This window comes from Lates calcarifer, linkage group LG18, assembly GCF_001640805.2.
Source record: "Lates calcarifer isolate ASB-BC8 linkage group LG18, TLL_Latcal_v3, whole genome shotgun sequence".
Taxonomy (NCBI): Eukaryota; Metazoa; Chordata; class Actinopteri; family Centropomidae; genus Lates; species Lates calcarifer.
Genome location: NC_066850.1, coordinates 14,232,216 through 14,244,490, shown reverse-complemented (window position 1 = coordinate 14,244,490; position 12,275 = coordinate 14,232,216). Strand labels below are relative to the sequence as shown.

The window sequence follows — 12,275 nt, the reverse complement described above, 5'->3', positions numbered from 1 at the left end:
GCTTTCAGAGTTTACGGTATCTTGGAGGGTCAGAGGGTGACTGCAGTGGGGTTTTAAGAAACAACAACAAGGAGAGTTGGATCACTTTTTCGGGATAATTGAAATTTATATACACTGTTATGAGGTGACTTCTTAGTGGACATGATGCATTGCAATAAAGTGATATAAGCTGGAGATAGGATCATTTCCAGGAGAAGCATAATATAACGTTATGTAATACTATACTTTATCTCTGGCTTGTTAAATCATCTGCTGTTGAAAGTATTCAGGGTGGTCTACAGTCCACAAGCTTAACATACTGTACTGTACAGGTTGAGGTGTTTTTAGTATTAACAAAACAGTCTTTTATTAAACTTGTCATCACTTTATTTTCTGATTAAAATCTCATAGAGACCAAGAATTAAACCATCACCATCAACTTTGGTGGCTTCACAAAAACATTACAATTCTACCAGATGCAAATCTCTACTTTTCTTTACACAATACTTCATCAGGGAAATGTCAGGAAATAATTATTAAATTGTACTGTTAGCTATAATAAGTATATGCATTTATTATTTGAAGTTTTGTCTGGTGCACCTTTTTTGCGTTGTGTTTATCAGTAGTGAGTTGCTTTATTGCTTCATTACTGATGATGGAATGAAATGGTAAATCCTACATAACACAGAGGTTGAATAGTGTACTGAGGTTCATTTAAGGCCATTTTATCACCTAGTAAATGTGGATTCAGGGTTCAAGAAGGTGACAACAGGCTGGTGTGTTTTAAATGTTTTTGTTGACGTATGTTGGTATGGTTGAAAAGTGCATGTACATGTCTATACTGATTTCCAGCCAATCGTGTAAATTGTGCAACTGTTTGCTAACACATTCGCATTCACAGTGGCCAAAAGATCTGTTAAAGGGGCTATGAGTAAATTTTCTCTGCTGCTAAATGTGGTTTGTCACCGAGAGCAGGTGGTGGTTATGACTGCTTGCAAAGAACTTCAGCGATTGTTGTCTTTGCAATACAAGAGGTTAGAATATGCTGTCTGATCAGCACTACTTCTTCAAGGCAGTCTGGATACTACAGTGACTTGCTATCGGAAAGTGATGAGACAGGCCAGGCAGGACTGGGATAGCCGGTCAGCATGCTAACTTTAGCAGAAGAAAAGAAGTGATAGAAATAGAAGCAAAACAAGAGTTAACATTGGTGTTGCTTTCCACTGCTGAAGTCAGCTCTTGTCAAGTAGCAAGAGCAAAAACTTACATATAGCAATTTTAATGCAGGTTATAATAATGATGTTACAAAAGTTTCACTACTGGAAAAAGATAAGGTCTGTTATCTCAATAAATACCACCAGTTCCAAGAACTCCTGCTATTCTGAAAATAAATGACATAAAATATTTTCAGAAATATCTGAGTGATGATGCCATTGTTTGAAAAGTAATAAAGTGTGCATGTGTGTGCAGTGACATATTCATGACTGAATGTGTTTCATATTACCTCTGTAACATTAGCGCTTAACACAATTACTTTGAAAGCTTGACGTAAAGTGGGCAGCAGATGAAAGGCTGCACTGGAGTCCAGCAGGTTTCTTTCTCTGTGGCCTCACGTTGCCAGTCGGCTTTTAACACCCTGAGTTTCATGCCAAGATGAATAAAATACAGTAGTAATCCAAGATGAAGGGATTTTGGGATTATCACTACATTTTCTGAAAGTTGCGTGCTTCAAAGTGGACTTTCAAAAGTAGAGTAAGAGCCAGGTCTTCTCTTGAAGTGACCATATATGGAGAAAATCATTCAAATCCTCCCATGTGGAGCTCTGTGGATGACCGATAGAAAGTGGAATGCATAGCCACAGGTGTAATAAAAGTTGTTACTTTTAATAACAGAAATCTTGATTTTCAGACAAAAAACAAAAGTACAGAAAACAAAATAATCTTAATACTAATAAATTACACATGAGATGCATCACACTTCTCACAAATAAGCAGCCAGACATTAAGATCACATAACGACCAAATTTACACACCTGAGGCACACAAGAGGGGTTGGTTTTCATGCCACATTTACACCAATATACAGAACATCAATACACTTAAAGTACCATACAATACCACCCACCATTCAGCAGAGAGGAAGGAACACAGTGGACTGAATGATCAGCAAATAAACCCGTGCAATGACATTATTTCTCACATTTACAAATACCACATTTTAAGTGGATTTCCTTGCAGTATTAGCTGTATTAATGGCAAGTCTCTGTGGCTGCATATTCAATTCGGTGTTAGGCTATGTATCAGTTCAACACACCCAAAGTTGAGCCTGCAACTCAACCATATCATAACTAAAAGAAAACAAAGTTACACAGCAGAGTATTGCATTGTCTCCAAATAAAATGTTTTGTTTATCTGAAAATCTGCAATAAAAGAAAACATAGAGTGTGAAGTGATGCTTGTTTCACAAAATTTTGTGAAATGAGCATCAACCATAAAAGAATGTTGATGTGGCATCTGTGACATCAACAACAGGTTTTGGAAGAGATGATTAGAGGTTAGGAGATTTTGGTGAGGAAGACTAAGTGGAGCTTCTTTGAATTGTTCCTTTGTTGCTCACTGTTGTTACAAAAAAAAAAAACAAAAAACAAAAGATCCACAACCGGGGCTGGATAAACCTGCTAGGGGGCCCTGGAACAAAACTGGACCCTTGTTGCCCCCCAGGCTATGTATATTTATCTGGTCCTATATAAAAATGAAGAGCTACACATGAAAATCTAATATAGTAAATTATAACAGATGGGAATAATCATGTCAGATTCAAAACCTGATCAATGATGGTACAATGAGGGAAACACCAGTTTCTCTCCAGAAGTCAAAAATATTAAGATCTTCATTTATTCACATTCCACTGAGGGGACACTAATGCTTAGAGAGGAGTATGTTTGTGGAGTGACTGAGCAGCTCTCACATCATAGTGTGCAAGGTGTTACATGCAAATGCTTGCATGTTGGAGGAAACCTAGACTCTGATCTTCCCCAGGTTGATGTCACACACACTACATTGTTGTTTTCACAAAATCTTTTCCAGAACTACCACTCTACAGTCAGTTTCTGCAGAGCACTGCTGAACTTGAGGTAGTTGCTAGTAAACTTTGCAGCTCAGTTCAAATTGAGTCAAATCAAAAAAACAAATAGGTGTGTTAAGCTACTGTATAGCAGCTGAGTGAGAGATTCTGTCTGTTCCTTAAAAAAAAGAAAGAAAAGCAAGTATATACTTGTGAGAGGTTTAAATTATCTGACATCTGGTCATTGATTATAATCTGACCTAAGAGATGAGCATATGTATGGCATCAGCTAAATCCTAAACTGTATTTTAAACCCAAAGTGCTGTAAAACTGAGAAAAGTGACATCAAAGTTTATCTTTCATCCTGACAGAAGTAAAGGTAATTAAACTGTGTGGTATGATTTCACATGATTTTAATTTAAAATCAAAAACAGTTACTGCTGTGTGCCTCTTTAGGGCAGGACAGGCCACCTTCTGTCAGACACAGTGATCAAGTTAATATGTCAGTATATCAGTGACGTCACAGCCATTATTGCGTGGCACATGTGGGATACTAAATCCTCATGGTTTTGTTATGGCTTATCACACTGCAGTATAACATACTAAGTGGTAGGCATCTTTACAAAAAAGACAAAACAATATGATTTAAACCTTCAGGGGGTCTCACAATATGCTAATTTGGTCCGTTTTGACACAGTGCCAAAGGTGATGACATGTTTGCAAAAGTGCTCAGTGACAAGACACTGCATTAACTCAAAGATAAAGCTGACTGCTGATCAGAGTTTTACTTACTCCAAACAATCCTTGGAGACAGATTTATTACAACCTATGACTGCTTGTCAGGTTTGGCAAGCTTAAATGGCACAAATATAATATCACTGGCACAAATTTCATGATATTTGAAGGTGAGCAGGTGAGCTTACTGCCTACAGTAATAATATAACTTAAAAGGAGCATTTCAAAGCATTTTTCAACAAACCAATGAAACTAATGTTGGCTTAACTGGCTGGCTAGCTACAGTTGATAAAATCTGCTAGTGACAGTTATCATTTCAGCCGATGGGGGTCTACCTGTTTCCAAAAAAAAAAAAAAAAAAAAGTACTCAATCTGCCAGTGTGTTATTAGTCAACAGTACTTTGCGAAAACGTTTAATAGGAGTTTAATAGGAGTAACAACGGCACCTAATAATTAATAACTAGTTTAACTAGCAACTAGACTAACAACTGTGATTATGTAGCTCCACACACCGATGATAAATGCAACCAATCAAATCATTTTTGCTCCAGAGCAACTGTTTGTAAAACTCCAATCCTGATCATTGCTTTGTACAATTGTTGGTTATGAGCACTATAGTAGGCATGTTGTGAATGGACAAACAATGCTAGTTTTTTATGTTACTGCCAGTGAGACTGGAAGGCAATGCCCCCAAATAAAAGCTTGGTAAAAGAAAATGTGAGTTCCAAGTTTAAAGTCAAAATGGAAAAAAAACCCAAAACTTGTTATTAACATAATTATTGCAAAAATGGGCTGTTCTTGTTTGTGGTAGTATCGTTACTAATCATGATGGCAATTTACAACTTTACACACACACATACACACCCACACACATTTTATACAGCTTCATGCATTTGAATAGATTTTATCATAAAATCAGGGCCTTATTATTATTGTTATTATTATTATTAATGAAAACTTTAAACTTTGGAATCATAACAGGTCCATTGAAACTACTGCATACTGCTCACTGATATTCAAGTGTCTTATTTGTACACACTGCAGTCAATAATTTTCTTTTTTCTCCAGGCCCGTCTAAATAAAATGGGAGATCTAGGCTTATTCAGTTTGTAGCACAGACATAGAGCCAACTAACAGACATCTTGACAACTTCCTGCAAAATGGCCAGTTTATAAATTATTAGATTGTGATTGTGCTCTGCATGAAAAGCAACATATACAGTCAATCTCCCACTGTGAGCAAGTGTTGCACCAAAGTTGCAGTAAGTGTTTTGGGGGGAAAAAAGCTTGCTAACAATTAACTTTACAAGTCCTTGTAATTTAACAATATAATGTTTCCTGTAAAAGATGTAATTTGGTGCTAATTATAAGGAAAACTGAGACAGTGTACAGTTGGTACCCTTTAAAATAATTCCAACAAACTTAAAGGTGCTATATGTAAAGCTTTGCTATTGCTACATAGCCAACATTATCATGAACAGCTGTTTACTTACCAGTCCAGAAGAAACATTGTGAGTTCAGCATCAAACTTCATTCCTTTACTCGCCAAGTGCTGTCTCCACGGTTGAAAGAAACGCAGATGTTAAGTCTTATTTTGCATCTATCACTTTTTTCCTTCTTAGCATGCTAAACAGCTACCTTGTCTCATAATACCACTCTGCAACAGTGAGTCACTGTAGTGTCCAGTCTGCCCTCAGACCAACATGAGAGGGTGAAGATGTCTTGTAAACATAATAATGGCTAAAAGCTCTCACTAAGTAAACAGCTGTTAATGCTGATGTTGGCTATGTAACAATAGCAAAACAACCTACATATAGCACCTTTAAACTTCCTTTACCCATATAACTGTCTTTTAGCATACAACTCAACAAATAACTTGGTTTATATCAAATAAATTAATATATAGATTAATATGTATCTTTTTTCCTTTTTTTCATTGAAGGCTACAATATAGTGTTTGTGCATTCTATCTGTAGGTTCTGCAGTTCAATAAGGAAAGTCCTCCAGACATCATCAGCTGTTTATAAATGCTAATATTTCCTAGTTGTGGGTACATATGTCATCAAGTAACTTCTCAAAACATGGTCTACATTTTCATTATCATTTGTACCAAATTTCATAATTCTTCCCAGGAAATTATAAAGAAATTACAGCTCTACATATGTAACAAAATGTATAACAAAACATGGTTATACATTTTGTTACATATGTTGTTGGTTTTCTGTTAGAAAATAATAGTTTGACTTGATGTACATTCATTTACGTGCAGCTCCAAAGCAGGATAAATGTTGGAAGAGTAGCAGCTATGGCTACTACCACTGCAATGGTGGTAAATTATATGCAATCCCAGCTGCAATCCCAGCTGACACTAGTTGTAGAGAATACAGGAAGATAAAGATAGAAGATATCATGTTATAGAGCCAAAACTTTTCTGTCTCAGTGGAAATTGAAGCACATTAAACGCCATTAAATATTACATCCTAACTGTTCGCCTTTAAACACAGAGCAGTACTTCTTATCTTACAAATCCCCCACAAAAATACTCCGTAGTGCTATTCACAAAGCACAAAACATCAAGAAAAGGAACAATTGCAGGGGAAGATCTGAACTGTGATGGAAGACGATGGCTGTAAGCCAGTACAGCATTTGCACCTTGTGAAATCACAAGCTCAATGGTTGGTTCGCTGTGTGATTGTTTTCTTGACCTAGTGCAGAGGGGATTGTTTTTAATGTTTTATTAAAAAGCACTTTGGTAATTTTAGGCCAGGGTAGAGGAGTCACTACGTAAGCCAATATGTGTCTACAGCACATGGATGTCTGAGAAATGTGGCTGCTGGCAAGATGCTTGAAAGATCGCTGGTGAACCGTGCGGATTCAGTACATTTCTCATGAGTTAACTGGAACAGTTTTAGATAAGAATATTGCTGTAGACATCTGCAAACAGTTTGGAAGCTGCGTGTCAATTAAAATTATGAAAATAAATAGAAATAAATATATAAATAAATAAAACGTGGACAGATCGCAAACAGTTTCACTGGTTGGACAAACAAATGCAGAATAACGACTATATACCAAGCAGTACCAGCTAGATTGTGATTATTTACTGTAATTATTTACCACTAGAAAGGCCAAACTGTCATTGGCTCTACTGCTGATCTGAACCCTGGAGTGTTGTTAAATAAAACACTAGGAATTATAGGTATAAGGAGACAGTTCCAGTAGCATGTGGGGAAAAAAATTACAAAATAAAGGCTAAACAAATGTTTATATGAACCTAGTGTATGTCTTCATATGCTTATATGCTTAATGCTTATATTCTTAATTGGCATGAACAGCAAAGAAGTTACAGAAATTTGAATGGGATTTGGTTTGATTCTGCACCTGCACTGACATCCCACATCTTTAATACTGTAGCTCCTGTGAGAAAGACAGATAGAGCTAGAAAATTTGACATCATCAGTCATGACCTTGGTGACCTTGATCTAAGACTTTATAAATCTGTTGGCCTTTCTAGAGATAAATTTATTGTTGATTTGAGAACAGCGGGTTGCACCAGGTCTTAAACTTCACAAACATGGAGAAGGAAAGAGAAAGAACAGGGAGCCGAGGCTCAGAGGAGGAAAGAGACTCCGTAACAGATTAACCAGTCAGGTTCTTTTTTCACACCTGATGACTGACAGGAAGAGGACGTTTCTGGGGAGATGTTTAGTCAGAGAACAGGCTGGCGAAGGACTGCCGGAGGCTGCGGATAGTCTCAGCTTTGGCCTCATCGTCGGTCAGGCTTCCTCGTAACGTCTCTGTGAAGGTGTTGGTCAGCGATTGGGATTTGCTGTGCAGTGAATGGAAAAGTAGTTTAGTTCACTTCATCTGCAGTCAAAGAGGAAAGACCAAAGGTTAGCTGCAAAGAAAAGCCTTAATCCTGAATGTAACTTTGACTTATTGAATGTTGACTAAACCAAAATCTGTGTAGTTTTGTCTGCAAGTAAGACTTTAGTTTAACGGCTCACTCCATGTTTCCACCTAGTGGCAGCATGGGGCATTACACTACCTGACACATCTAAATATGTCCGGTAGTGCAATGCCCCACTATTTTTTATAACTAATTCAGATGAAATGACTGAAACACTAATAATCACAACTGTGATTTACTTATTAGCACATCAATATGTAATACTGACATCTCATAAACACTTGTTGTGTTATCTGTGAATCTTTAGTCTGGACTCACTTTAGCTGTGGTGACTGTTTCTGAGCTCCAGGCCCGGATGAGGCGGGGATGGGACCAGGCTGGAATGCCTGGCTGGGCGAAGTGGTGGCTGACCGGGCTCGCTGAGGTGACCCCTGGGCTGACTGGGATGGAGAAGCGGAAGCAGAGCGGTGTCCTCCTGCAGGAGACACACACACACACATATATTACACTTACATGAACTGTTTTTCTGTACTATGCCACTGCAAACTGTTGTAGTAATTAAGTGTTTTCTTACCTCGTCTGGGCTGTGTGGTCTGTTGATACAGAGGGATACAGAGAAAATTTAAGCAAAACAAAAACAGTCTCATTTCTTCATTTTATTACTTCAGGTAGTATCATTGATGGTAGAAGTGGTTATACAGAGATAGTAGAAATGACCAGCTATTAGTATTAACAGAAGAGTTAGTAGCGAAAGTTGCCAAAGTAGCAGTAGTTAAAGCAGCTGTGTTAAAGCACTAGCAGTGGCTATGTGTAGGTGATTTTTCCAATAGTGACGTAGTGTTGTACCTTGACAGAGGAAGGCTGAGGTATTGAAACTCCCAGCAGCACCTGGGCCATCTTGTTGATGACCAGCTCTGTGATCAGCTGTTTATCTTCCTCTATGTGCTCACCAATCAGAGGCATGGAGCTGTCCATCACCTACAGAGACAGAAAAAACATTCAGCCTCCTGGTTGCCTTTTTAAGCTGTGTGCATCCCACCACTGAATTTAAACTTTATAATTCATCCACTAGGTGGCAGTGTTGTATATCTTATCCTGAAGACCAGATGCATTCACACCCCCTAATGATGTCAGTGATAATGGACTTAGTGGTATTTTGCCAGCAGTGATGACTCATTTTATAGAGATCACATATAAAACAATGTTCCCCACTGTAAGCTATAGGCTACGCCAGACTCTGCTGGCCATAATTAAATTTATTGCCAGATGCACTGAGCATGACACTGACTTTTCTGGTAGTTCCCATGCTCTCCCATACGCCTCAGAAAGCCCCTTGTCCTGGATCTGTCCTGCTACTCCCTCCAATGGAGGTGCAACAACTACTGTAGGGTGCAGGTTTTTATCAGGAGTTTAAGACCCTGTAGGAGTATAGCAGTGGATAGAATTTTTCTCTAATGTTTGCTTTTTGTTCTTGTAAATCCTCATACATCTTCAGCATTTCAGCCTGCTCCCACAATAAATCACATGAATCAAGTAAAAGTAAAAAGAGAAACATGTAGCCTGAGATGAGGTATTGCATCATGAAACAAAAATGTTGAAAGTCACTGACCTTATCTCTATTTAAACCTGAAGATAAAGTGATATGGTATATGTCAACGCATATCTTATCTTTTAGACTGCTATTTTTCTGTGCCACTCTCTGTTGGGCAAAAGTGAACCAAAATTAGAATTTCCATTGAGCAGCAGATAAAATGTGACTTCATTTGTAAATATTATGTTGCCCCGGGCATGACTTGGAAGGGCACAGACCACATCCATTGCCACACAAATAATTAACCTCCAAGAAAAAAACAACAACTTTCCCACCACTTGAGCTCACATGCACGTACACGTGTACTGCAGAACCACAGAGCACATGGGGCTCTGAGACCCACTGTCCTCCTCCCTGAAGACCAAAACAAACAGGGGCAGAGGAGTGTGGCTGCTGGTACTGCTGGTTTGGATGCAGATGCATGGAGCGATGGATGAGGCTGCTGTGCCGCGCCCCTGCCACAGGCTGTAAACACAGTGCAGGGCATGCATGTGCTGATCCCCTCGTACACCGTGCACGCCAAGCAGAGTCCAATCATGTGCTGTGGAGAGTGTGCAGGACTCTCTAAACTCTAAACAAACACTGTGCCAGCTCACTAAATGGGTTTCCCCCTGTGTGGTTGAAGTTGTTTTTATTAGTGGCATGAGTTAAATTGAATTCAAAGTACTTTCTTCATCTCTCAAGGGGAAATTCAGCCCTGGTTTGCTAACATAAAAACACACAAATTGAGGTGGTGTGAAATTCTGTGACCTTTGATGGCACAAGGCACTAGTGATACATAAAGACACTGCAGAACCAGGAGCCTGTTGCTGCTAATGTTACAAAACCTTCCATATATCACCAGGACTGTAGTTGAAAGGCAATTCTTTGGCCTCAACTTGTGTAAAACCATTAGGAACATTTTGGGATCATGCAGTAATTACTAGAACTGCAACTAATGGTTATTTTCATTATGAATTAATCTGCCTTTTTTGTTTTCTAGTCTATGAAATGTTAAAAATTGTGAAAAATGCCCATCACTAAGATCCAAACACTGCCAACTGAAAATAATCTGATGAACAGAAGAGGAGTAAATTTTAACATGTAAGAAGATGGTACAAAAGAATATGTCCTATTTTAATTGTTTCAACACAAGAACCAGCTGCCCAATTGACAGTTCACCATATCCCCCCTGACTGTCCAATCACAGCTTACCAAATGTAACTGGACATGACAGGCACAACAAGCTTGCCCAAACAAAGTGCATGGTGTGTCAGAAATCACTCCAGTGCACAGCCTATGTAAGTAGCCATCACGTGCATATTTAATAGCCTTGGTGCATGCATTCTTGATCAGGTCAGCTGGAAGCAATAAAAAGCCAGCCAGACAGTGTTTTCAGCCAACTCATGGAATTAACATTAGCTCAAATAGCTAGCTAGCTAAAGCAGAGAAAATCTGACTCAGACTTCTGATTCAGACTTCATCTTAATCAGTAAAATCAGCTGCTGCCAACTAGAAATGAGAAGCCTCCTTCTGTCTGATGTCCAATGTTCTCAAGAATACTAGGAATTTCAATGGTAAATCTACTGCATATATGTTTGTGCCATGTGAGAACAGAAAGCTTGACAGGTGTAGCAAAAGTCAGTAAGGGGAGCTGGGCTCAGTGAATGATCAACTAACAAACCATTTAAAGTCCAATGCAGTTCTGCAATATGTTGTTCTACCATCACCAGCCACTACCATACATTGTTCAACCATATCAAACATGATGTAAATTTGGGTAAGACCAAGCAAAGTCATCCTCCATCCAAGTCTCAATTAGATCTCTTCAGACAAACTCTTCTTGGTGTTAAATCTCTCTCTGCAGGATTTTTCATGTGGAAAGAAACCAGCAAGGAAAATAACTATCTTCAGTAGAAATTGATTATTTTATGCATTCTTGAAAGCAATAGGCCTGGGGAATCTTTAGTACTGAAAACACTGGAAATCCACAATGTTTCTATGTGCAATCTTTTCAGATTAGTTTGAGATTTCACCCATAGGTTCGTACTGTTCTGCACAGAACCACATACCCATACCAGAGGACCCTTTAAAACGCTTTCTTTTCTGTGTGCTGCCAGCTTCTTGGCTAGGATATGGCGGTGTGGTGGGGCGTGGCACGGTGTTTTGACCAGTTGAATCATTACCACAGGGGACTGAGCATAGGCCTGGCAAACGACTGCCAGGCCCCACTTCAAACGGCGTGCGGTGGCAAGCAGAGCTGGGATCCACCCTGCTGATTTATTAGGATACAGAGTCATCTAGCAGAGGACTGTAGCTACCACTGGCCTTTTCAGCAGTGGAACATAGAGGTGTTGTTCTGCACTTTTATTGAGCTGCACAATGTTCTGTCTGGACAATGTCAACAACCCTGCCTTATGGGAATGTTCAGACAGTACAACATGTGAAACGTGGTTGCTGAAAATGATGGCGCAGGGATGGGCTAAGGGTGATGTTTTCTAGGGAAAACAACTTTAGCTTTAAGATAGCAGTGTTTCTACTCCTCCCTCTTGCTAGTTTAATGATTTTTATGATTCAAAGTTTTAAAAAAGTATCTGAGTTTATCTGATTGAGTGTGCCCTGTGTCCTTAAACTCTATTTACTCTATTTACATCAGATTTCACCTCTGTCTCTGCATCATTCAAATAGCTGTCATTTTGTCCAGAAAATTCATATCATGTTACTGACCGAAATCATATGCTGTGTGCATTCATATTTTGTTCATATTATGTGTCAAAAATATGCCAAAAATGTTAATTTCTAATTTAATCATACGGTCACTCTTTTCCTTCCCGTTAACTCAAAATGTCACTGTGTCATGTCCTGTCATGTGACTGTTGCTATTATGTTTTGTTGTATTGTATAGAGGTTGTTATGATGTGATACAATGCAACATGCATGTATCATCAAAAATCTAAATGTACATAAAATCCTGAATCTTCTTTGAACTAACTAGTAACTCTATCTGTCAAATAATGTC

General features: G+C 38.6%; 1 protein-coding gene across 1 annotated transcript in view; it reads right to left on the bottom strand.

Moving 5' to 3' along the window:
* Positions 1 to 1,841: 1,841 nt before the first annotated feature.
* The window catches only part of LOC108901380 (synapsin-3), a 97,475-nt gene continuing 87,041 nt past the window's right edge, over positions 1,842 to 12,275 (bottom strand). The window contains exons 11-14 of the mRNA XM_018702846.2: positions 8,533 to 8,664; positions 8,261 to 8,279; positions 8,005 to 8,161; positions 1,842 to 7,605 (exon numbers count right to left, since the gene is read on the bottom strand). Coding sequence (XP_018558362.1) covers positions 7,482 to 7,605; positions 8,005 to 8,161; positions 8,261 to 8,279; positions 8,533 to 8,664 — 432 coding nt within the window. The 3' untranslated portion in view covers positions 1,842 to 7,481. The remainder of the gene's footprint in view (positions 7,606 to 8,004; positions 8,162 to 8,260; positions 8,280 to 8,532; positions 8,665 to 12,275) is intronic.